The sequence below is a fragment of the Hypanus sabinus genome, chromosome 1, assembly GCF_030144855.1.
Source record: "Hypanus sabinus isolate sHypSab1 chromosome 1, sHypSab1.hap1, whole genome shotgun sequence".
Lineage (NCBI taxonomy): Eukaryota > Metazoa > Chordata > Chondrichthyes > Myliobatiformes > Dasyatidae > Hypanus > Hypanus sabinus.
This window is the reverse complement of record NC_082706.1, coordinates 164,950,107-164,974,409: the sequence shown is the minus strand read 5'-3', so window position 1 is coordinate 164,974,409 and position 24,303 is coordinate 164,950,107. Positions and strand designations below refer to the sequence as shown.

Genomic DNA, 24,303 nt, shown 5'->3' with positions numbered 1-24,303 from the left:
GAACTCCATTGGGAGCATTTAATAGGTAGTGGGAGTTTATCCCCACCATCTCCACTAACCATAACAATTTTAAGGAATGTTAAAGACAATACTTCTTTTTAAAGTAAAATGTCATGTGATTGGCAGTTTTCACCACAAAAATGTATGTAACTATTAGAAAAATCAGTCATATTTGTTGGAGCTTTAGTCTTTGTGATGCACCATCAATAACTCACACTGAGACGTAAGGCGAGATATCGACTTTTATTGACTGGAAGAAGGAACCAGGAGTGAGTGTCCATCATACTATGTCCTGGAGACTGAGGCCGAGCGTCAGGCCTCAGATCGCCTTTATACAGGGGCCTGTGGGAGGAGCTACAGGAGCAGTCAGCAGGGGGCGTGTCCAGACAGGCACATAGTTCACCACACTTTGTAAGCTTGTTCAATACTTCACAACATAAACAAACAGCATTGATATGACAATAGACATTGAATCAATAGAGTTACTAATATTCATAATTGCTTTGCCACTTGTAAATGAAGATAAAGGTTTTATTTTAAAAATCCACTAAAATTAAGACTATCACAAATTATCCTTTACCTTTTATTGCAATCCAAGGCAACATTTTCCGTTTAATATTAGTTCTTGTATTGAAGGTCTATTAATTATCATCTCAGTTAAAGAAATTCTGATAAAAGCAAACAGACATCATTGTTCAAATGATACCATTTAAAACATTGATATTTATTATTAATCTCTATCTGATCACTGTTTAATTCATCGACAAAAGTAGTAACTTACTACAGTCAAACTGGGAAGTTCTAAGATAGGTTGTAGGCAAATTTTTTTCATTGCTATTCTTTCTTTCTTTTTTATTGGACATTTAAAGCAGTGGGAATGCCAGGCAGGTGATTAGGATACTCCTCTTGTAGGATGTGAGAAAGCAGGAGACCTCCAGTGTCCCAGAAGTCTTCACCTGTAAACATCCAGCTGCAGCTTCTAATAGACTGCATTAAAGAGTTGGAGCATCAACTGGATGAACTCTGGATCATTCAGGAAGCTTGAGAGGTTGATAGACAGGACATTTGGAGCAGTAGTTACACCCAGGAAGACAAGTAACTGGGTAACCATCAGGAAGGGGAAAGGGAATAGACAGCAAGCACAGTGTCCCAATCCACTCAATAACAGGTATACCGCTTTGGATATTGTTGAGGGTGGGGGGATAACCTCGCAGAGGAAAGACACAGTGGTCACATGGAGTCTGGCTCAGTGAATCAGAAGGGAAGGGAGGGAGAAAAGTCGAGCTGTAATGATAGGAGATTTGTTGGTTGGGGAACAGACAGGAAGTTCTGTGGACAATAACAAGATTCCAGGATGGTATGTTGCCTCCTGGGTGCCAGGGTCCAGGACATCTCGAATCAAGTCCTCAAGTAGGTGAGCAGCCAAAGCTTATGGTCCATGTCGGTACCAATGACATGGGAAAGAGTAATGATGAGGTCCTGCAAAGTGAATTCAGGGAGTGAGGTGCTAAGTTGAAGGACAGGACCTCTAGGGTTGTGATCTCAGGATTACTACCAGCACCACGGTCAAGTGAAGACAGAAGTGTGAAGATCATACAGTTTAACACATAACTGAGGAGATGGTGCAACAGGGAGGCTTCAGATTTTTGGATCATTGGGCTCTCTTCTAATGAAGCTGGGACCTGTGTAAGAGATGGTTTGCACCTGAACCGGAGAGGACTAATATCCCAGCAGGAATGTTTGCTAGTGCTGCACAGGGCGGTAGTTTAAACTAAAGTTGCAGGGGGATAGGAACCAAAGTGCCAGAACAGGTGGTGGAGTGGTTGTGGAGAAAGATGCTGTTAAGCCTACATACAAAATCAGGAAAAGAAAGATTGAGCATGGTGGGACTAATGCTCTGAGCTGCGTATATTTCACTGCCAGGATGCCTGTACGAAAGGTGGATGAGCTAAAGGCATGGATCAGCACATGGAATTATGACCTCGTAAATACTTAGTTTGAAGAGGGGCAGGAATGGCAGCTCAGTGTTCTGAGTTTCCACTGTTTTACATGTGACAGAGCAGGAGGGATTAAAGGGGGAGGGGTGGCATTTCCAGCCAGGGAAATGTCATTGCACTGCTCAGTCAGGATAGACTGGGGAGCTCGTCTAGTGAGGATTTATGCATAGAACTGAGGAATATGAAAGGTATGACCACATTAATGGGATTATAACATATACCACGCAATAGTCCACGGGATTTGGAGGTGCAAATGAGCCTGACATCGGTAGTGAGAAAAGTATTGGATGCTAATCTAAGGGACTGGATATATAAGTATTTGGATAGACAGGGACTTGGGGATAGTCAACATAGCTTTGTTCATGGTAGGTCATGTCTAACGAAGCATACAGAGTTTTTTGAGGAAGTAACCAGAAAAGTTGATGGAGGTGAGGCAATGGAAATTGTCTTTGACAATGTCCGCATGGGAGGTTGGTCAAGAAGTTTCAGTCACTTGGTATTCATTATAAGGTAGTAAATTGGATTTGACATTGGCTTTGTGGAAGAATCCAGAGAGTTGTAGTAGATGGTTATCTCTCTGACTGGAGGCCTGTGACTAGTGGTGTGCCACAGGAATCATTGCTGTATCCATTGTTGTTTGTCATCTACATCAACAATCTGTATGATAATGTGGTAAACTGGATCTGCAAATTTGTGGATGGCACCAAGATTGGGAGCGCAGTGCCCAGTGAAGAAGACTATCAAAGTTTTCAGCAGGACCTGGACTAGCTGGAGAAATGGTCTGAAAAATGGCAGATGGGATTTAATGCAGACTAGTATGAGTTGTTGCACTTGAGGAGGACCAACCAAGCTAGGTCTTACATAGTGAGTTGTAGCACACTGAGGAGAGCGATAGAACAGAGGGATATGGGAATACAGGTTTATAATTCCTTGTTAGTGACTTTACAAGTTGATTGGCTCATAATGAAAGTTTTTGTCACATTGTATTGAGTACAGGAGTTGGGAGGTTATATTGATATTGTACAAGACGTGGGTGAGGCCTAATTTGGAGCATTGTGTGCAGCTTTGGTCACCTACCTACTGGAAAGATGTAAATTAGGTTGCAAGACTGCAGAGGAAATTTACAATGATGTTTCAGGGAGTTGAGCAGCTGAGTTATGGAGAAAGTCTAAGGGAAGATTTGATAAGAGGTATACAAAATTATGAGGGATGTAGATAGGGTAAATGCAGCAGGCATTTTTCTACTGAGGTTGGATGAGACTACAACTAGAAGTCATGGATTAAGGGTCAAAAGTAAAAAAATTTAAGGGGAACCTGAAGGGAAAGTTCTTCGCTCAGATGGTGGAGAAAGTGTAGAATGAGTTACCAGTGCAAGCGGTGGATGCGGGTTCGATTTTAACATTTAAGGGAAATTTGGATAGCTGGCATATAGAGGGCTATGTTCCAGGTGTAGTTCAATGGAACTAGGCAGATTAATGGTTCAGCATGGACTAGATTGGCTGAAGCACATGTTTCTGTGCTGTAGTGTTCTATGACTATGATTCTAAGCTGTGAGCAACTGCATTTCAGGTGATGGTTGATAATTACTATCCTTCGCCACTGACGAACAAACAAAAAATCAATAGCAATTTTTTTAAAAGTATGGTAAAGGGACATTCCATGCTATGGCAAACGCTACAATGCTACTCTCCCCAAGTGAAATAAAATACTTGTTCTAAAGAGTTGTGGCAGGCTGACTGAGTCTGTAAATAAAGGTGAATACAAGGCAAAAGACAGGAATGGTCAAGTATCTATCAGAAACAGTTGCCAACTTCCCCTCTTCAATCGAGTATTAAGTGAAAATTTCCGTCGAGAGTTTTATCTTTCATAAACTCTCCAACTTCTTCGATTCCAACAATTTCTCCTCAATTCGGAATCCCATTAGATCTTTCCGTGTAATTATGCCAAGAACACGATTTTGTAAGTCAACAACAGTCAAGTGGCGAAGTCCTAATGTTCGAAAAATGATATAAGTGCGTTGAAGGGAAAAATTAGCATGGATAGTCATTGCTGACTGGTTGATGTATGGTTTCTGCAGGCAACAAACAAAAGAGATGAGGAAATTTCACTTTTTGCTTTAATCAACAAGAGGGGTGTCATCAAGTTAACACAGATGTCAGGGTAATTGATTGGAATCATCGGTAATTGCAAATAACATTCTTAAAATTTGGCTTAACATTCTTAGTTTAATACCCAAATAACTGCACATAGAACAAAATTCCAGTCAAGAAAAAGTAATGAAACATGAAGAAATTTCATTCATACTTACCAAACAGTCACGACACATGAACTAGAAATTCAAGAGAAAAATCTAAACCCAGAAAGCGGTTAGAATATAGAGCTATGATATGGTATGTGTGAATAGATGTCCTCAAGGAATTAAATGGCAAGCTGATGCAATTCAAGGACTGATTAGATAGTCAGCATGGCTTCATGTGCAGTAGGTCACACCTAACCAATCTTATTGAGTTTTTCAAGGAAGTTACCAGGAAAGTTGATGAAAGTAAGGTAGTGACTGTTGTCTACGTTTATTTTAGTACAGCATTTGACAAGGTCCCTCAATAGGGTTCAGTCACTCTGTATTCAAAGTGAGATAGCACGTTAGATTAGACATGTAGTTGCGGTAGAAGCCAGAGAATTGAAGTAGATGGTTACCTCTCTGACTGGAGGCCTGTGACTAGTGGAGTACTGCAGGGATCCATAGTGATCCATTGTTGTTTGTCATTTATACCAATGATCTGGATGACAATGTGGTTAATTGGATCAGCAAATTTGCAGATGACACCAAAACTGGAGGTGTAGTGGATTCAATGGGATCTGGACCAGCTGGAAAAATGGGCTGAGAAATGGCAGATGGAACTTAAATGCAAGCTATTGTACTTTGGTAGAACCAACCAGGGTAGGTCTTTCATGGTGAATGGTAAAGCACTGAGGAATGTGGTAAAACAAAGGGATTTGGGAATACAGGTCCATAGTTCATTGAAAATGACATCACAGATAAATAGGGTCATAAAGAACGCATTTGGCAAATTGGCCTTCATAAATCAAATTATTGAGCACAGGAGATGTTGAGGCTGTATAAAACATTGGTGAGGCCTAATTTAGTGTATTGTGTGCACTTTTGGTCAACTACCTACAGGAAAGATGTAAATAAGGTTGAAAGAGATAACATTTACAAGGATGTTACTGGCTCTGGAAGACCTGAGTTATAAGGGAAGATTGAATAGAGTAAGATATTATTTCTTGGAACGTAGAAGAGATTTGATGGAGGTATACAAATTACATGAGGTGTGGATTGGGTACCTACAAGCAGGTTTTTTCCACAGAGGTTTGGTGGGTCTACAACTATAGATCATGGGTTAAGAGTGAAAGGTGAAAAGTTAAGGGAACATGAGGGGAAATTCCTTCAATCAGAGGTTGTGAGAGTGTGGAACAAATACCAGCACAAATGGTGCATGCAAGCTCCATTTCAACATTTAAGAGATGGGTACATGATTGACAGAGGTACAGAGGGCAATTGTCCTAGTGCAAGTCGATAGGAGTAGGGAGGTTAAATGTTTCAGCATGGACTAGATGGGCCAGAGGACCTATTTCGGTGCTGTACTTTTCTATGACTCTAATTCAGTGAGGAAGGCATGTGTGAAACATGAAAAGGGACATGAATTTGTAGAGCTAAAGTACGTCTGTGTTCTACATCGACAGATTATGAATACAAAATACCCCCTAGAGTATCTTTATCTTTCACCATCATCTGATCAAATTCAAGTAGTTTCTCTTAAATGAAAACACCATCAAGTCACTCGGTGTAAAGATTATATATCTTGTCTGTCCATTGCTGTTACCATTTGTAACTACCCAAACCATGCACAATTAACATGTGTGAAGAATTAATCATTTACAATCAAGCTATGCTCAGAAGAATTTTTCATAAGAACTCTAAAGATTCTGAGTAATAAGTCTAATAAATCCACCCTTAATTTAAGAGAATTTATTCAGCTTCTTGCACAACCTGCTTACCAAGTTGATATAGTAGTCCTTATATCGGTTGTCAGTTCTGTACATGTTCAGGAGCAGATTTATCTTTGTCATATTTTGCAACTTGATAGAGATCTATCAAGACATTGGGTAAAAGACAGAATAGTAGCATATCTGGATTATAAATGCAAATTTAGCAAACAGCTGATCAGTAAAATATAGACTGAGATTTTTCCCCAAAGGATTTCCTGCTCCACTTCCGGCATATTGCCTCACCAGAAGTATGGTCCAAACTCTATTTGCAATTGCAAGAGAACTTTAAGGGTGAAATTATGAGGGTACAGAATCTTTATGTTACTGTTAGGGTGAAAGGAAAGGTTAAAGGTTTGAGAGCACCATGGTTTTCAAGGGATATTAGAAATTTGGTTCAGAAAAAGAGGGATGTCTACAATAGATATAGGCAGCATGGAGTAAAGGAATTGCACGAGGAATATAAAGAATGTAAAAGGAATCTTAAGAAAGAGATTAGAAAAGCTAAAAGAAGATACGAGGTTGGTTTGGCAAATAAGGTGAAAGTAAATCCGAAAGGTTTCTACAGTTATATTAAAAGCAAGAGGATAGTGAGGGATAAAATTGGCCCCTTAGAGAATCAGAGTGGTCAGCTATGTGTGGAACCGAAGGAGATGGGAGAGATTTTGAATGATTTCTTCTCTTCGGTATTCACTAAGGAGAAGGATATTGAATTGTCTAAGATGTGGGAAACAAGTAAGGAAGTTATGGAACCTATGACAATTAAAGAGGTGGAGGTACTGGCGCTTTTAAGAAATTTAAAAGTGGATAAATCTCCGGGTCCTGACAGGATATTCCCCAGGACCTTGAGGGAAGTTTGTGTAGAAATAGCAGGAGCTCTGACGGAGATCTTTAATATGTCATTAGAAACGGGGATTGTGCCGGAGGATTGGCGTATTGCTCATGTGGTTCCATTGTTTAAAAAGGGTTCTAGAAGGAAGCCTAGCAATTATAGACCTGTCAGTTTGACATCAGTGGTGGGTAAATTAATGGAGAGTATTCTTAGAGATAGTATTTATAATTATCTGGATAGACGGGATCTGATTAGAAGTAGCCAGCATGGATTTGTGCGTGGAAGGTCATGTTTGACAAACCTTATTGAATTTTTTGAAGAAGTTACGAGGAATGTTGACGAGGGTAAGGCAGTGGATGTAGTCTATATGGACTTCAGCAAAGCCTTTGACAAAGTTCCACATGGAAGGTTGGTTAAGAAGGTTCAGTCGTTAGGTATTAATGCTGGAGTAATAAAATGGATTCAACAGTGGCTAGATGGGAGATGCCAGAGAGTAGTGGTGGATAATTGTTTATCAGGATGGAGGCCGGTGACTAGCGGGGTGCCTCAGGGATCTGTTTTGGGCCCAATGTTGTTTGTAATATACATAAATGATCTGGATGATGGGGTGGTAAATTGGATTAGTAAGTATGCCGATGATACTAAGGTAGGAGGTGTTGTGGATAATGAGATGGATTTTCAAAGCTTGCAGGGAGATTTATGCCGGTTAGAAGAATGGGCTGAACGTTGGCAGATGGAGTTTAATGCTGAGAAGTGTGAGGTTCTACATTTTGGCAGGAATAATCCAAATAGAACATACAGAGTAAATGGTAGGGCATTGAGGAATGCAGAGGAACAGAGAGATCTAGGAATAACTGTGCATAGTTCCCTGAAAGTGGAGTCTCATGTAGATAGGGTGGTGAAGAGGGCTTTTGGAACGCTGGCCTTTATAAATCAAAGCATTGAGTACAGAAGTTGGGATGTAATGCTAAAGTTGTACAAGGCATTGGTAAGGCCAAATTTGGAATATTGTGTGCAGTTCTGGTCACCGAATTATAGGAAAGATATCAATAAATTAGAGAGAGTGCAGAGACGATTTACTAGGCTGTTACCCGGGTTTCAGCAATTAAGTTACAGAGAAAGGTTGAACAATTTAGGTCTCTATTCATTGGAGCGTAGAAGGTTGAGGGGGGATTTGATCGAGGTATTTAAAATTTTGAGAGGGATAGACAGAGTTGATGTGAACAGGCTGTTTCCATTGAGAGTAGGGGAGATTCAAACTAGAGGACATGATTTGAGAGTTAGGGGACAGAAGTTTAAGGGAAACACGAGGGGGTATTTCTTTACTCAAAGAGTGATAGCTGTTTGGAATGAGCTTCCTGTAGAAGTAGTAGAGGCCAGTTCAGTTGTGTCATTTAAGGTAAAATTGGATAGGTATATGGACAGGAAATGAGTGGAGGGTTATGGGCTGAGTGCGGGTAGGTGGGACTAGGTGAGATTAAGGGTTCTGCACGGACTAGGAGGGCCAAGATGGCCTGTTTCCGTGCTGTGATTGTTATATGGTTATATGGTTATAACTTTCTGACATGCTTCCACGAATTAATATTGGCAGATTAGGAACAGTTCTGTGAAACTTCTCGGCCTTTCTGTTTATTTTGGTTATTTTTGAATTAAAGAAAAATTCTACTGGATCTCTCGAGAAGATCAAAAGGAACATTCTGCTTGGACTTAAAGTAGAACAGGACTGTCCTTTAAATTGCTCTACTGGTTGGATGAGAAATATTTATGGAACAAATTCTTGTTTTTTCAGCTCTCACAAAAATGATCAATGTTAGCTTTTTATTACTAGTCAATGATCGTGTAGGATTAAGGAAAGACTATAAAGTGCTGGGAACATATCTATTCAGCCTATTGAACAACAGTTAAAAGCCCGGGTAAGCTGGTTTCCAAAATATACTTCTATGAGGTTTTGAATATCTCAGTTGATTGTGTTACTAAAAATGGAGCAGAACTGGTATTCCCTGACAGCGCAGGTGTATTTCCAGTGCAGATAAGAGGAAAACTGCATTGCTTGACCTTCTATCTATCTTGTTTAGCTCAATTTTTCTTATAAGGCCACCCAAGATGTATGAAAAGTTTGCTGTGCTTCTTCATGGAAGTACTTTTATTGCTTGTATCAGAGTGATACCCATGAGCAAAAGTCAGTGCGGTGAACTGGAAGAAAATAATTGTAATGCTGGTTGGTCTGACCTTTAGGTTCCAGCTTGTACTTATCTCTGGTTTTAATTTGTTTCATTTGCAGTCTTAGTCTATGTTTTAAAAGTATAATAACGTTTAGTTATTTAAATGTCTACAAATATTTATTTTTTAATTTTATATTTTTTAATAAAATAGTTTTGTAATTTAATATTATGAAATGTGGTAAACTGGTTCAGCAAGTTTGCAGACAACACCAAGATTGGACACATACTGGACAGCGAGGGAGGCTATCAGCGTTTGCAGCAGGATCTGGACCAAATTGGAAAACAGGCTGAAAACAACCTCTCACTCAATATCAGCAAAACTAAAGAGCTGATATCAACAACAGGAGGAAGAAGCCAGAGGTTCATGAGCCAGTCCTCATTAGCGGATTGGAGGTGGAGAGTGTCAGTAGCTTTAATTTCCTTGGTGTGGTGTTAACATATCAGAGGGTTTGTCATGGGACCAGTATGTAAATGTCATCACAAAGAACAGAACCTTTACTTTCTTAGAAGTTTGTGAAGATTCAGCATGTCAATAAAACTTCAACAAACTTCTATAGATGCACAAAGGAAAGTATCCTAACTGATTGCATCACCGCCTGGTATGGAAACACCAATGCCCAGGAACAGAAAAGTCATCAGAACGTGCTGGATACCACTCAGTCCATCACTCTCTCCAGTATTGAGTATATTTAATTGAACTGACTTTATTTCTTACATCCTTCACATACATGAGGAGTAAAAATCTTTATGTTACATCTCTGTCTAAATGTGCAATATGTAATTTATGGTAATTTGTAATAAATAGTATGTACAAGAGGACAGCCAATATAGCATAAAAATTCAATTGCTTCAGCATGAATTAATCATTCTGATGGCGTGATGGAAGAAGCTGTCCCCAGAGCCTGCTGGTCCTGGCTTTTATGCTGCGGTACCGTTCCCCCAGATGGTAGCAGTTGGAACAGTTTGTGGTTGAGGTGACTCGGGTCCCCAATGATCCTTCAGGCCTTTTTTAAGCACCTGTCACTATAAATGCCCTGAATAGTGGGAAGTTCACATCTACAGATGTGCTGGGCTGTCTGCATCACTCTCTGCAGAGCGCTGCAATTGAGTGAAGTACAGTTCCCATACCAGGCAGTGATACAGCCAGTCAGGATGCTGTTAATTGTGCCACTGTAGAAAGTCCTTAGGATTTGGGGACTCATGCCAAACTTCTACAACCGCCTGAGGTGAAAGAGGCGCTGTTGTGTTTTTTAGACCACACAACCAGTATGTACAGACCAAATGAGATCCTCAGTGATGTGTATGCTGAGGAATTTAAAGCTGTTCACCCTCTCAACCCCAGATCCATTAATGTCAATAGGGGTTAGCCTGTGTCCATTCCTCCTGTAGTCCACATTGTTTTTGTGACATTGAAGGAGAGGTTGTTTTCTTGACACCACTGTGTCAGAGTGATGACAAGAAAGCAGCATCCATCATCAAAGAGCCCTACCATTCAGACAATGCTCTCTTCTTGCTACAAACATCAGGCAGGAGGTGAGGAAGTATTAGGTCCCACATCACCAGCCTCAGGAATAGTTATTACCCTACAACCATCAGGCTGCTGAACTGGCAAGGATAATTTCACTCACCACTAATCTGAACTGATTCTATGACCCACAAACTCTCTTTCAGCACTCTTTACAACTCATGTTCTCATTTTTGTCTTCTTTGCACTTTGTTTATCAGTCTTTGCTTATGTATGAATTTTATTGTATTTCTTTATTTTCCTGTAAATGCCTGCAAGAAATGTAATATGTACATACTTTGAACTATAAAACTTTTGAAATTTGAGAATAAAAGAGATTGAAGCCACCATTCATAAAGGGCATAGCTGATAGGATCTTGGCCTCATTTCTATTTCTCGTAGACTTTACCACATGGAAGCCATTTTAAGCATGACTGTAATATGTCCTTAGGGAGCAGCTGGATGTCCCTGGGGCACAGAGAGATGCCATGCCACAACAGACTTCAGTCATCATGGAGCAATGAGATGCCATTCATGAACAAATTACTAATCTCAGCGGAATGGGGAAGTTGTCTGTGAGCTGTGTTCTGTTCACTCTGACAGAGATACCGAACATCAGCAAACTGCTTCTGCTGTATCATTAATTTAGCATAAACAGAACAGGTCAAGCAACATTTGTGAAGGCAAAAGATGTAAGTCAACATTTTGGGTTAAAACTCTGCATTAGGACTGAGAAGGAAAGGGGAAAGTTGTCAGTATGTAGCAGTAAATGGTCGGGGGGTTGCTTCAGAGTCTGGTAGATGATGGGTGAAACCAGATGGTGAGCGGATGGGGAGAACAAACAAAGGGAGAAAAAAAATTAGGTGGACAGATGAGTGTGTGTGTGTGCATGCATGTAAGTGTGTTTAAGTGTAAAATACTGGGATGTGTGTTACCTGAAATTAGAAAATTCTGTATTCAGACCATTGGGTTGTAAACTCCCCAAGTGGAATTGCTAAGTGACAGGTCAAGTGCAAGTGAGAAAGTAAACAATTCATTGCGCCTCAGGTTCCTAGTAAACCACTCACCCCTTTAGACCCTTTAGCTCTCAACTCCACAGCCCTGGGAAAAAAACTGTGTACGTCATCTGTATCTATGACACTCATGATTTTATTCACCTCTGTAGGACCTCTTCATTCTCCTACAATCCAGTGGAAAAAATGTCCAATTTGCTCAGCTTCCATCCAAAGTCAGTTCCACAAGTAATCCCACATGAGTAATGAGCAACCACTTGGGAAACATTGAGAGATCTGCTGTGACCACTTCAAGTGATCCTGTAGTGATAAGGATGACACTCCACATGAACTTGATCTCATTAGCAAAGCAGTCCCAGAACCAAAGCATAACAAGATCCTTCCCTCACTTATCTCCATCATGGCTGCCTTTGAAAACCTGAATCTGCAAAAACAATCCTCAGCAAGATCTAGTCTTGAAACTGGACATCTGAAGAATTTTGGAGAATATTTTGCTTTTGCCCATGTGTGTGAGTTCTAGGGTGAGGTCCCAAACAACCTTGCATAGACAATTATCAACATACAAGTTCCTCCAGTAATTCTCACCTCATGATAATTCAGCTGAGCACATTGGTCGTAGTTCTCTTTGTTCTGTGTTTCAAAAAGTTCCTCATTTTCCAAGATTCTGTAGAGTTCCAGCCTAGTCCCAAAACAGGGAAAAGCACAAATAAGAACACAAAACGGGATGCTATGTACAAGGCCTACATGCCATTTACACTACTTTGTCAATACCTGTTAGACACAAAGCAGCAACTCATTCAACCTTCCACATCTAGGAGGCTGGGTTAATGGACAGTGTGCAGGGTCCAGAGTGGTCTGGCCAAGAATGGGGTAGCCATAATCCTCTGGGTAGAAAATTCAAGAGATATACAACACTGTGAATAGAAAAATGGCTACTAATCTCGGCCCTAAAGTGCCAACACTTATCCTGAGACAATGTTTAAATCCAACCAGAGGAAGGAGCCTCTATCCTGTCGAGCCTTTTAGAAGTATCTCTTACTCATCATAACTCCAAAGAGCCAAGGGTTAGCCTAAATCTATCACTTCTCATGGAACTGTTCCCCTATTCCAGGAATCAATCTTGTGAATCATTATTTTACTCCTTCCAAGAAAAGCTTAGTTTCCCATAGAAAGCAAAGCTAAAAATGTGCACAGTATTCCAAGGTTCATTTCTAACAGTGCTAGCCATAAATATATCAAGACTTCCTAACACTTATATCATACCCACCCACTCCGCTTTCAGTTGTTTCCCTGCTAATCTCCTCTGATCTGTGTATGGGCTCCCAATTAAGTTTGAATATCAACATTTACTTACTTCGTAAGAAAAGGTCACATTCTTCCAATATTCCACGAAAACACACAATTTCACTTTTCATCATAATATGCCATCTTACTTAATTCCTTAACTGGTTATGCCCCTTGATCCCTTTTCTGAGAGTTGATATTGGACCACTGGAAAATGATATTGGTGAGGTAGTAATGGGGGACAAAGAAATCTCAGATGAACTTAATGGGTACTTCGTATCAGTCTTCACTGTGTAAGACACTAGCAGTGTGCCAGAGGTCCGTGAGTGTCAGGGAGCAGGAGTGAGTGCCATTGCAAAGCAAACTTGAAGGTCTTAAGGTGGATAAGTCACCTGGACCAGATAGACTACATCTCAGAGTCCTGAGAAAGATTGCTGAGGAGATAACAGATGCATTGGTCATGATCTTTCAAAAATCACTTGATTCTGGCATTGTCCCATAGGAATGGAAAATTGCAAATGTCACTTCACTCTTTAAGGGAGGAAGGCAAAAGAAAGGAAATTATAGGCCAGTTAGCCTAACCTCAGTAGTTGGGAAAGTGTTGGAGTCCATTATTAAGAATGAGGTTTCAAGGTACTTGGAGACTAATAAAATAAGTAAAAGCTGGCATGGTTTCTGTAAAGGGAAATCTTGCCTGACAAATCTGTTAGAGTTCTTCAAGGAAGTAACAATCAGGGTGGACAAAGGAGAGGCAGTGGATCTCATTTAATTGGATTTTCAGAAGGCATTTAATAAGGTGCCACACATGAGGCTGCTTAACAAGATAAAATCCTATGGCATTACAGAAAAGATACTGGCATATATAGAACAATGACTGACAGGCAGGAGGCAGTGAGTGGGATTAAAGGGGGCATTTTCTGGTTCGCTGCTGGTGACTAGTGGTGTTCTTCAGGGGTCAGTATTGGGACCACACCTTTTCACATTGTCAATGATTTGGATAATGGAATTTAAAACCGCAAACCAGAGGGAATCTGCAGATACTGGAAATTCAAGCAACACACACAAAATGCTGGTGGATCGCAGCAGGCCAGGTAGCATCTATAGGAAGAAGTACAGTCGACGTTTCAGGCCGAGACCCTTTGTCAGGACTAACTGAAAGAAGAGATAGTAAGAGATTTGAAAGGGAGAGGGGGAGATCCAAAATGATAGAAGACGGGAGGGGGAGGGATACCCTGGTCACCAAATTATAGGAAAGATGTCAACAAAGTAGAGAGAGTACAGAGAAGATTTACTAGAATGTTACCTGGGTTTCAGCACCTAAGTTACAGGGAAAGATTGAACAAGTTAGGTCTTCATTCTTTGGAGTGTAGAGGGTTGAGGGGGGACTTGATAGAGGTATTTAAAATTATGAGGGGGATAGATAAAGTTGACATGGATAGTCTTTTTGCATTGAGAGTAAGGGAGATTCACACAAGAGGACATGAGTTGAGAGTTAGGGGGCAAAAGTTTAAGGGTAACACGAGGGGGAATTTCTTTACTCAGAGAGTGGTAGCTGTGTGGAACGAGCTTCCAGTAGAAGTGATAAAGGCAGGTTCAGTATTGTCATTTAAAGTAAAATTGGATAGGTATACGGACAGGAAAGGAATGGAGGGTTATGGGCTGAGTGCAGGTCGGTGGGACTAGGTGAGAGTAAACGTTCGACATAGACTAGAAGGGCCGAGATGGCCTGTTTCCATGCTGTAATTGTTATATGGTTATATGGGATGAAGCCACACTCAGGTTGGAGGAACAACACTTTATATTCCATCTAGGTAGCCTCCAACATGATGGCATGAACATTGATTTCTCTAACTTCTGTTAATGCCCCCCTCCCCCTCTTACCCCATCTCTTATTTATTTATATTTCCCTTTTTTTTTCTCTCTCTTTTTTCTCTTTCTGTCCCTCTCATAATCACTCCTTGCCTGTTGTCCACCTTCCTCTGGTGCTCCCCTCCCCCTTTCTTTCTCCCCAGGCCTCTCATCCTATGATCCTCTCCCTTTTCCAGCTGTGTATCCCTTTTGCCAATCACCTTTCCAGCTCTTACCTTCATCCCTCCCCCTCCTGTCTTCTCCTATCATTTTGGATCTCCCCCTCCCCCTCCCACTTTCAAATCTCTTACTATCTCTTCTTTCAGTTAGTCCTGACGAAGGGTCTCGGCCGGAAGCGTCAACTGTCCTTCTTCCTATAGATGCTGCTTGGCTTGCTGCCTTCCACCAGCATTTTGTGTGTGTTGCTTTGATAATGGAATTGATGGCTTTGTGGCAAAGTTTGCACATGATACAAGGATAGGTTGAGGGGGAGGTAGTGCTGAGGAAGCAATGCGATTGCAACAGGACTTAGACAAATTGGAAGAATGGGCAAAAAAGTAGCAGATGGAACATGTGTTGAAAATATATGATAATGCACCTTGGTAAAAGGAACAATTGTATGGACTATGATCTAAATGGGGAGAAGGTTCAAACATCAGAGGTGCAGAGGGACTTAGGAATCCTCATGTCAGACTCCCCAAAAGTTAATTTACAGGTTGAGTCTGTGGCAAAGAAGGCACAGAATAGAATAGAAAAGAACAGAATGGAATATAAAAGCAAGGAGATAATAGCGAGCCTTTATAAGACACTAGTCAGGCCACACTTGAAGCATTATCAACAGTTTTGAGCCCCATACCTCAGAAAGGATGTGTTGTCTTCGGAGAGAGTCCAGAGGAGATTCGCGTGAATGATTCAGGGAATGAAGAGGTTAACATATGAGGAGTGTTTGGCAGCTTCGGGCTTGTACTCACTGGACTTTAGAAGTATGCAGGGGGATCTCATTGAAATCTACCGAATGTTGAAAGGACTAGATAGGGTGGATGTAGAGAGGATGTTTCCTGTGGTGGGGGTATCCAGAACTAGAGAGCACATCCTCAGAATTGAGGGGCAACCCTTTAGATCAGAGATTTTAAAGCTAGAGAGTAGTGAATCTGTGGAATGCTCTGCCACAGACTGCGGTGGAGGCCAAGTCCGCACGTATAGATAAGGCAGAAGTTCATCATTTCCTGATCGGTCAGGGCATCAAAGGATATGGTGAGAAGATAGGTGTATGGGATAAAGTGGGTTCCGGGATCAGCTATGATGGAATGGCAAATCAGCCTCAATGGGCCAAATGGCCTAATTCTACTCCTATGTCTTATGGTCATGGAAACATAGAAAAACAGAAACATAGAAAACATAGAGCATAACACAGGCCCTTCAGCCCACAAAGCTGAGCAGAACAAATCCCTACCTTAGAACTACCTAGGCTTTACCCATAGCCCTCTATTTTACTAAGCTCCATGTACCCATCCAGGAGGCTCTTAAAACACCCTATCATTTCTACCACCACTGGCAGCCCATTCCACGCACTGACCACTCACTGCATAAAACCTCTGACATTTCCTCTGTACCTACTTCCAAGCACTTTAAAGCTATGCCCTCTCCTGCCGGCAATTTCAGCCCTGGGGAAAAGCCTCTGACTATCCACATGATCAATGCCTCTCATCATCTTGTACACCTCTATCAGGTCACCTCTCATCTTCTGTCGCTCCAAGGAGAAAATGCCGAGTTCACTCAACCTATTCTCATAAGGCAAGCTCCCCAGTCCAGGCAACATCCTTGTAAATCTCCTCTGCACCCTTTCTATGGTTTCCATGTCCTTCCTGTAGTAAGGCAACCAGAACTGAGCACAGTATTCTAAGTGGGGTCTAACCAGGGTCCTATATAGCTGCAACATTACCTCTCGGCTCTTAAACACAATCCCCTGATTGTTGAAGGCCAGTTGATGTATGCCCCGATTGACCAATGCACCATATGCCTTCATAACCACAGAGACAACCTGCACAGCAGCTTTGACTCGGATTCCAAGATCCCTTTGATCCTCCACACTGCCTATAGTCTTACCATTAATGCTATATTGTGCCATCATATTTGACCTACGAAAATGAACCAACTCACACTTATCTGGGTTGAACTCCATCTGTCACTTCTCAGCCCAGTTTTGCATCCCATCAATGTCCTACTGTAACCTCTGACAGCCTCCACACTATCAACAAGACCACCAACCTTTGTGTCATCAGCAAACTTACTAACCCATCCCCCCACTTCCTCATCTAGTCATTTATAAAAATCACAAAGGGTCACAGAACAGATCCCTGAGGCACACAACTGGTCACCGGCCTCCATGCAGAATATTACCCTTCATCAACCACTCTTTGCCTTCTGTGGACAAGCCAGTTCTGGATCCACAAAGCAATATCCCTTTGGATCCCATGCCTCCTTACTTTCTCAATAAGCTTTGCATGGGGTACCTTATCAAATGCCTTGCTAAAATCCATATACACTACATCTACGGCTCTACCTTCATCAATGTACTTAGTCACATCCTCAAAAAAATTCAATCAGGCTCGTAAGGCATGACCTGCCTTTGACAAAGCCATGCTGACTATTCCTAATCATATTATGTCTCTCCAAATATTCATAAATCCTGCCTCAGGATCTTCTCCATCAATTTACCAACCACCGAAGTAAGACTCACTGGCCTATAATTTCCTGGGCTATCCCTACTCCCTTTCTTGAATAAGGGAACAACATCCACAAACCTCCAATCCTCCAGAATCTCTCCCGTCCTCATTGCTGATGCAAATATCATTGCCAGAGGCTCAGCAATCTCTTCCCTCACTTCCCACAGTAGCCTGGGGTACATCTCATCCAGTCCCAGTAACTTATCCAACAACTTTCCAAAAGCTCCAGCACATCCTCTTTCTTAATACCTACATTCTCAAACTTTTCAGTCCACTGCAAGTCATCTGTACAATCGCCAAGATCCTTTTCCATAGTGATTACTGAAGTAAAGTATTCATTAAGTACCTCCACTATTTCCTCTGGTTCCATACACACTTTTCTATTGTCACACTTGATTGGTCCTATTCTCTCACATCTTATCCTCTTGCTCTTCACATACTTGTAGAATGTCTTGGGGTTTTCCTTAATCCTGTCCACCAAGACCTTCTCATGGCCCCTTCTGGCTCTCCTAATTTCATTCTTAAGCTCCTTCCTGCTAGCCTTATAATCTTCTAGATTCATATCATTACCTAGTTTTTTGAACCTTTTGTAAGCTCTTCTTTTCTTCTTGACTAGATTTATTACAGCCTTTGTGCACCACAGATCTTCTTCCCTACCATCCTTTCCATGTCTCATTGGAACTTACCTACTCAGAACCCCACGCAAATATTCCCTGAACATTTGCCACATTCTCTTTTGGAAGAGGACAGCGAGGCTTGAGAGGAAGTGCGGCGGCGGCCATTTTCAAATTGTCCAATTGCTTCTCAGATCGGAGTTCTGAGAGGCAGGACTGCGCAGGCGCATGAAGGAGGCCCGGGAAGGAGGGAAGATATATAAAGAACGCCGCCTTAAGAAGCGGGCAGCTTTGTTTGCGGGCAGCGGAGTGAGCCGGGCGCAGAGTGTAGGGCTTGGGAGTGAGCCGGGCGCAGAGTGTAGGGCTTGGGAGTGAGCCGGGCGCAGAGTGTAGGGCTTGGGCTCAGAGGGCTTAGGCGGAAGAGGGCACAGTAGGCTTATCTTTTAGTTCTTGTATTTTCAGTTATTTGGGAGGTATGAGTGTGAGGGCAGCTTGTTGTTCTCGGTGTCGGATGTGGGAGATCCTGGAGTCTCCGAGCCTCCCGGACATCCACATCTGCGCCAGGTGCGCCGAACTGCAGCTCCTGAGGGACCGAGTTAGGGAACTGGAGCTGCAGCTCAATGACCTTCGCCTGGTCAGGGAGAGTGAGGAGGTGATAGAGAGGAGTTACAGGCAGGTGGTCACTCTGGGACCATGGGAGGCAGATAGGTGGGTTACAGTCAGGAAGGGGAAGAGGCAGGTACTAGAGAGTACCCCAGTGGCTGTACCCCTTGACAATAAGTACTCATGTTTGAGTACTGTTGGGGGGGGACAGCCTACCTGGTAGGAGTGACAGTGGCCGAGCCTCCAGCACAGAGGACGGCCCTGTAGCTCAGAAGGGTAGGGTTAGAAGAAAGAGGTCCATAGTAATAGGGGACTCAATAGTCAGGGGCTCAGACAGGCGTTTCTGTGGAGGTGACTGGGAGTCCCGGATGGTAATTTGCCTCCCTGGTGCCAGGGTTCGGGACGTTTCTGATCGCGTCCAAGATATCCTGAAGTGGGAGGGTGAAGAGCCAGAGGTCGTGGTACACGTAGGTACCAATGACATAGGAAGGAAAGGGGAAGAGGTCCTGAAACGAGAGTATAGGGTTAGGAAGGCAGTTAAGAAGAAGGACCGCAAAGGTAGTAATCTCGGGATTACAGTGAGAGTAGGAATAGAATTAGGTGGAGGATGAATGCGTGGCTGTGGGATTGGAGCAGGGGGCAGGGATTCAAGTTTCTGGATCATTGGGACCTCTTCTGGGGCAGGAGTGACCTGTTCAAGAAGGACGGGTTACACTTGAATCGTGGGGGGACCAATATCCTAGCGGGGAGGTTTGCTAGGGCTACAGGGCGGACTTTAAACTAGTAAGATGGGGGGGCGGGAGACTATTTGAGGAGACTATGGGAGAGGAGGTTAGTTCACCAGTGGAGCAAGTAAATAGACAGTGTGTGAGGGAGGAAAGGCAGGTGATGGAGAGGGGATGCGCTCAGCCCGAAGATGTAGGGGAGAAGAAAGAAAAGGATAATAAATTTGAATGCATTGTTAGGGATGGAAAGAGAGGAGGAGATGGAGAGTATCTTAAATGTATCTATTTTAATGCTAGGAGCATTGTAAGAAAGGTGGATGAGCTTAAAGCGTGGATTGATACCTGGAATTATGATGTTGTAGCTATTAGTGAAACATGGTTGCAGGAAGGGTGTGATTGGCAATTAGATATTCCTGGATTTAGTTTCTTCAGGTGTGATAGAGTAGGAGGGGCCAGAGGAGGAGGTGTTGCATTGCTTGTCCGAGAAAATCTTATGGCGGTGCTTTGGAAGGATAGATTAGAGAGCTCCTCTAGGGAGGCCATTTGGGTGGAATTGAAGAATGGGAAAGGTGCAGAAACACTGATAGGAGTGTATTATAGGCCACCTAATGGGGCGCGTGAGTTGGAAGAGCAAATGTGTAAGGAGATAGCAGATATTTGTAGTAAACACAAGGTGGTGATTGTGGGAGATTTTAATTTTCCACACGTAGACTGGGAAGCTCATTCTGTAAAAGGGCTGGATGGTTTAGAGTTTGTGAAATGTGTGCAGGATAGTTTTTTGCAACAATACATAGAAGTACCGACTAGAGATGGGGCAGTGTTGGATCTCCTGTTAGGGAATGCGATAGGTCAGCTGACAGATGTATGTGTTGGGGAGCACTTCGGGTCCAGTGATCACAATAGCATTAGCTTCAATATAATTATGGAGAAGGACAGGACTGGACCTAGAGATGAGATTTTTGATTGGAGAAAGGCTAACTTTGAGGGGATGCAAAGGGATTTAGAGAGAGTGGATTGGGTCAAGTTGTTTTATGGGAAGGATGTAATAGAGAAATGGAGGTCTTTTAAGGGTGAAATTATGAGGGTACAGAATCTTTATGTTCTTGTTAGGGTGAAAGGAAAGGTTAAAGGTTTGAGAGCACCATGGTTTTCAAGGGATATTAGAAATTTGGTTCAGAAAAAGAGGGATGTCTACAATAGATATAGGCAGCATGGAGTAAAGGAATTGCTCGAGGAATATAAAGAATGTAAAAGGAATCTTAAGAAAGAGATTAGAAAAGCTAAAAGAAGATACGAGGTTGGTTTGGCAAATAAGGTGAAAGTAAATCCGAAAGGTTTCTACAGTTATATTAAAAGCAAGAGGATAGTGAGGGATAAAATTGGCCCCTTAGAGAATCAGAGTGGTCAGCTATGTGTGGAACCGAAGGAGATGGGAGAGATTTTGAATGATTTCTTCTCTTCGGTATTCACTAAGGAGAAGGATATTGAATTGTCTAAGATGTGGGAAACAAGTAAGGAAGTTATGGAACCTATGACAATTAAAGAGGTGGAGGTACTGGCGCTTTTAAGAAATTTAAAAGTGGATAAATCTCCGGGTCCTGACAGGATATTCCCCAGGACCTTGAGGGAAGTTTGTGTAGAAATAGCAGGAGCTCTGACGGAGATCTTTAATATGTCATTAGAAACGGGGATTGTGCCGGAGGATTGGCGTATTGCTCATGTGGTTCCATTGTTTAAAAAGGGTTCTAGAAGGAAGCCTAGCAATTATAGACCTGTCAGTTTGACATCAGTGGTGGGTAAATTAATGGAGAGTATTCTTAGAGATAGTATTTATAATTATCTGGATAGACGGGATCTGATTAGAAGTAGCCAGCATGGATTTGTGCGTGGAAGGTCATGTTTGACAAACCTTATTGAATTTTTTGAAGAAGTTACGAGGAATGTTGACGAGGGTAAGGCAGTGGATGTAGTCTATATGGACTTCAGCAAAGCCTTTGACAAAGTTCCACATGGAAGGTTGGTTAAGAAGGTTCAGTCGTTAGGTATTAATGCTGGAGTAATAAAATGGATTCAACAGTGGCTAGATGGGAGATGCCAGAGAGTAGTGGTGGATAATTGTTTATCAGGATGGAGGCCGGTGACTAGCGGGGTGCCTCAGGGATCTGTTTTGGGCCCAATGTTGTTTGTAATATACATAAATGATCTGGATGATGGGGTGGTAAATTGGATTAGTAAGTATGCCGATGATACTAAGGTAGGAGGTGTTGTGGATAATGAGATGGATTTTCAAAGCTTGCAGGGAGATTTATGCCGGTTAGAAGAATGGGCTGAACGTTGGCAGATGGAGTTTAATGCTGAGAAGTGTGAGGTTCTACATTTTGGCAGGAATAATCCAAATAGAACATACAGAGTAAATGGTAGGGCATTGAGGAATGCAGAGGAACAGAGAGATCTAGGAATAACTGTGCATAGTTCCCTGAAAGTGGAGTCTCATGTAGATAGGGTGGTGAAGAGGGCTTTTGGAACGCTGGCCTTTATAAATCAAAGCATTGAGTACAGAAGTTGGGATGTAATGCTAAAGTTGTACAAGGCATTGGTAAGGCCAAATTTGGAATATTGTGTGCAGTTCTGGTCACCGAATTATAGGAAAGATATCAATAAATTAGAGAGAGTGCAGAGACGATTTACTAGGCTGTTACCTGGGTTTCAGCAATTAAGTTACAGAGAAAGGTTGAACAAGTTAGGTCTCTATTCATTGGAGCGTAGAAGGTTGAGGGGGGATTTGATCGAGGTATTTAAAATTTTGAGAGGGATAGATAGAGTTGACGTGAACAGGCTGTTTCCATTGAGAGTAGGGGAGATTCAAACTAGAGGACATGATTTGAGAGTTAGGGGGCAGAAGTTTAAGGGAAACACGAGGGGGTATTTCTTTACTCAAAGAGTGATAGCTGTGTGGAATGAGCTTCCTGTAGAAGTAGTAGAGGCCAGTTCAGTTGTGTCATTTAAGGTAAAATTGGATAGGTATATGGACAGGAAAGGAGTGGAGGGTTATGGGCTGTGTGCGGGTAGGTGGGACTAGGTGAGATTAAGGGTTCGGCACGGACTAGGAGGGCCAAGATGGCCTATTTCCATGCTGTGATTGTTATATGGTTATATTTCTTTGTTTCATTTCCCTGAGAACATCTGTTTCCAATTTATGCTTCCAAGTTCCTGCCTGGTAGCCTCATAGTTCCCCTTACTCCAATTAAACATTGTCTGTTCCTATCTCACTCCAATGCTATAGTAAAGGAGATAGAATTGTGATCACTATCTCCAAAATGCTCTGCTACTGAGAGACCTGACACCTGACCAGGTTCATTTCCTAATACCAGATCAAGTACAGCCTCTCCTCTTGTAGGCTTATCTATAAATTGTGTAAAGAAACCTTCTTGAACACACGTAACAAACTCTACCTCATCTAAACCCCTCACTCTAGGGAGATGCCAATCAATATTTGGGAAATTAACATGTACAAAATCTGGATGAACTCAGCAGGTCGGGCAGCATCCGTTGACTGCTCGTTTCAACGGATGCTGCCCGACCTGCTGAGTTCATCCAGCTTTTGTACATGTTGATTTGACCACAGCGTCTGCAGTGTACTTTGGGTTTACTTTGGGAAATTAAAAATCTCCCACCACAATAACCCTGTTATTATTACTCCTTTCCAGAATCTCTCTTTCTATCTGCTCCTCGATGTCACTGTTACTATTGGGTGGTCTATAAAAAACACCCAGTAGAGTTATTGACCCCTGCCTATTCCTAACTTCCACCCACAGAGGCTCCATAGACAACTCCTCTATGACTTCCTCCTTTTCTGCAGCCATGACATAATCTCTGATCAACAGTGCCACGCCCCCCCCCCCCCACCTCTTTTGCCTCCCTCCCTATCCTTTCTGAAACATCTAAAGCCTGGCACTTGAAGTAGCCACTCCTGTCCCGGCACCATCCAAGTCTCTGTAATGACTACATCATCATATCTCCAAGTGCTGATCCACACTCTAAGCTTATCCACTTTATTTATGATACTCCTCGTACTAAAATAGACATATCTCAAACCATCAGACTGAGTGTGTCCCTTCTCTATCACCTGCTTATCCTCCCTTTTGCACTGTCTCCAAACTTTCTGTATTTGTGACCCAACCTCCCTTTCCTACGTCACTTCAGTTCGGTTCCCACCTCCCAGCAATTCCAGTTTAAACTCTCCCCAATAGCCTTAGCAAACCTTTCTGCCAGGATATTGGCCCCCCTTGGATTCAAGTTCAACCCGTCCTTTTTGTACAGGTCACACCTGCTCCAGAAGAGATCCCAATGATCCAGAAATCTGAATCTCTGCCCCATGCTCCAATCCCTCAGCCACGCATTTTATCCTCCACCTCATTCTATTCCTAGACTCACTGTCACATGGCACAGGCAGTAATCCCAAGATTACTACCTTTAAGGTCCTGCTTCTCAACTTCTATCCTAACTCCCTGTAGTCTTTGTTCAGGACCTCCTCCCTTTTCCTACCTATGTCTTTGGTACCAATATGTACCACGACCTCTGGCTGTTCTCCTTCCCACTTCAAGATATCATGGACACGATCAGAAACATCCTGGACCCTGACACCTGGGAGGCAAACTACCATCCGCGTTTCTTTCCTGCATCCACAGAATCGGCTATCTGATCTGCTAACTATAGAGTCCCTATCACTGTTGCCATCCTATTCCTTTCCCTACCCATCTCTGTATCTTCCCAGAATATCTAGCCAACATTTGAGCAGAATATAACAAAATGCTGTGCAGAGATTTATCTAACTTGCAAATGAATAATTAATAATTTCCTTGAAGCTTTCTGGATAATTGGTTATGCCACT

The 24,303-nt window shown here is 42.3% G+C and overlaps 1 protein-coding gene across 3 annotated transcripts in view; it reads right to left on the bottom strand.

The window, feature by feature from the left end:
* Positions 1-228: 228 nt before the first annotated feature.
* The window catches only part of LOC132399851 (chloride channel protein B-like), a 105,911-nt gene continuing 81,836 nt past the window's right edge, over positions 229-24,303 (bottom strand). For 2 of the 3 annotated variants that reach the window (XM_059980685.1, XM_059980703.1), the window contains 3 exons: positions 12,198-12,291; positions 6,054-6,146; positions 229-4,068 (listed from right to left, as the gene is read on the bottom strand). In XM_059980685.1, the coding sequence (XP_059836668.1) occupies positions 3,862-4,068; positions 6,054-6,146; positions 12,198-12,291 (394 nt within the window). In that variant the 3' untranslated portion in view covers positions 229-3,861. The remainder of the gene's footprint in view (positions 4,069-6,053; positions 6,147-12,197; positions 12,292-24,303) is intronic. The other variant, XM_059980695.1, reaches the window with a different exon arrangement.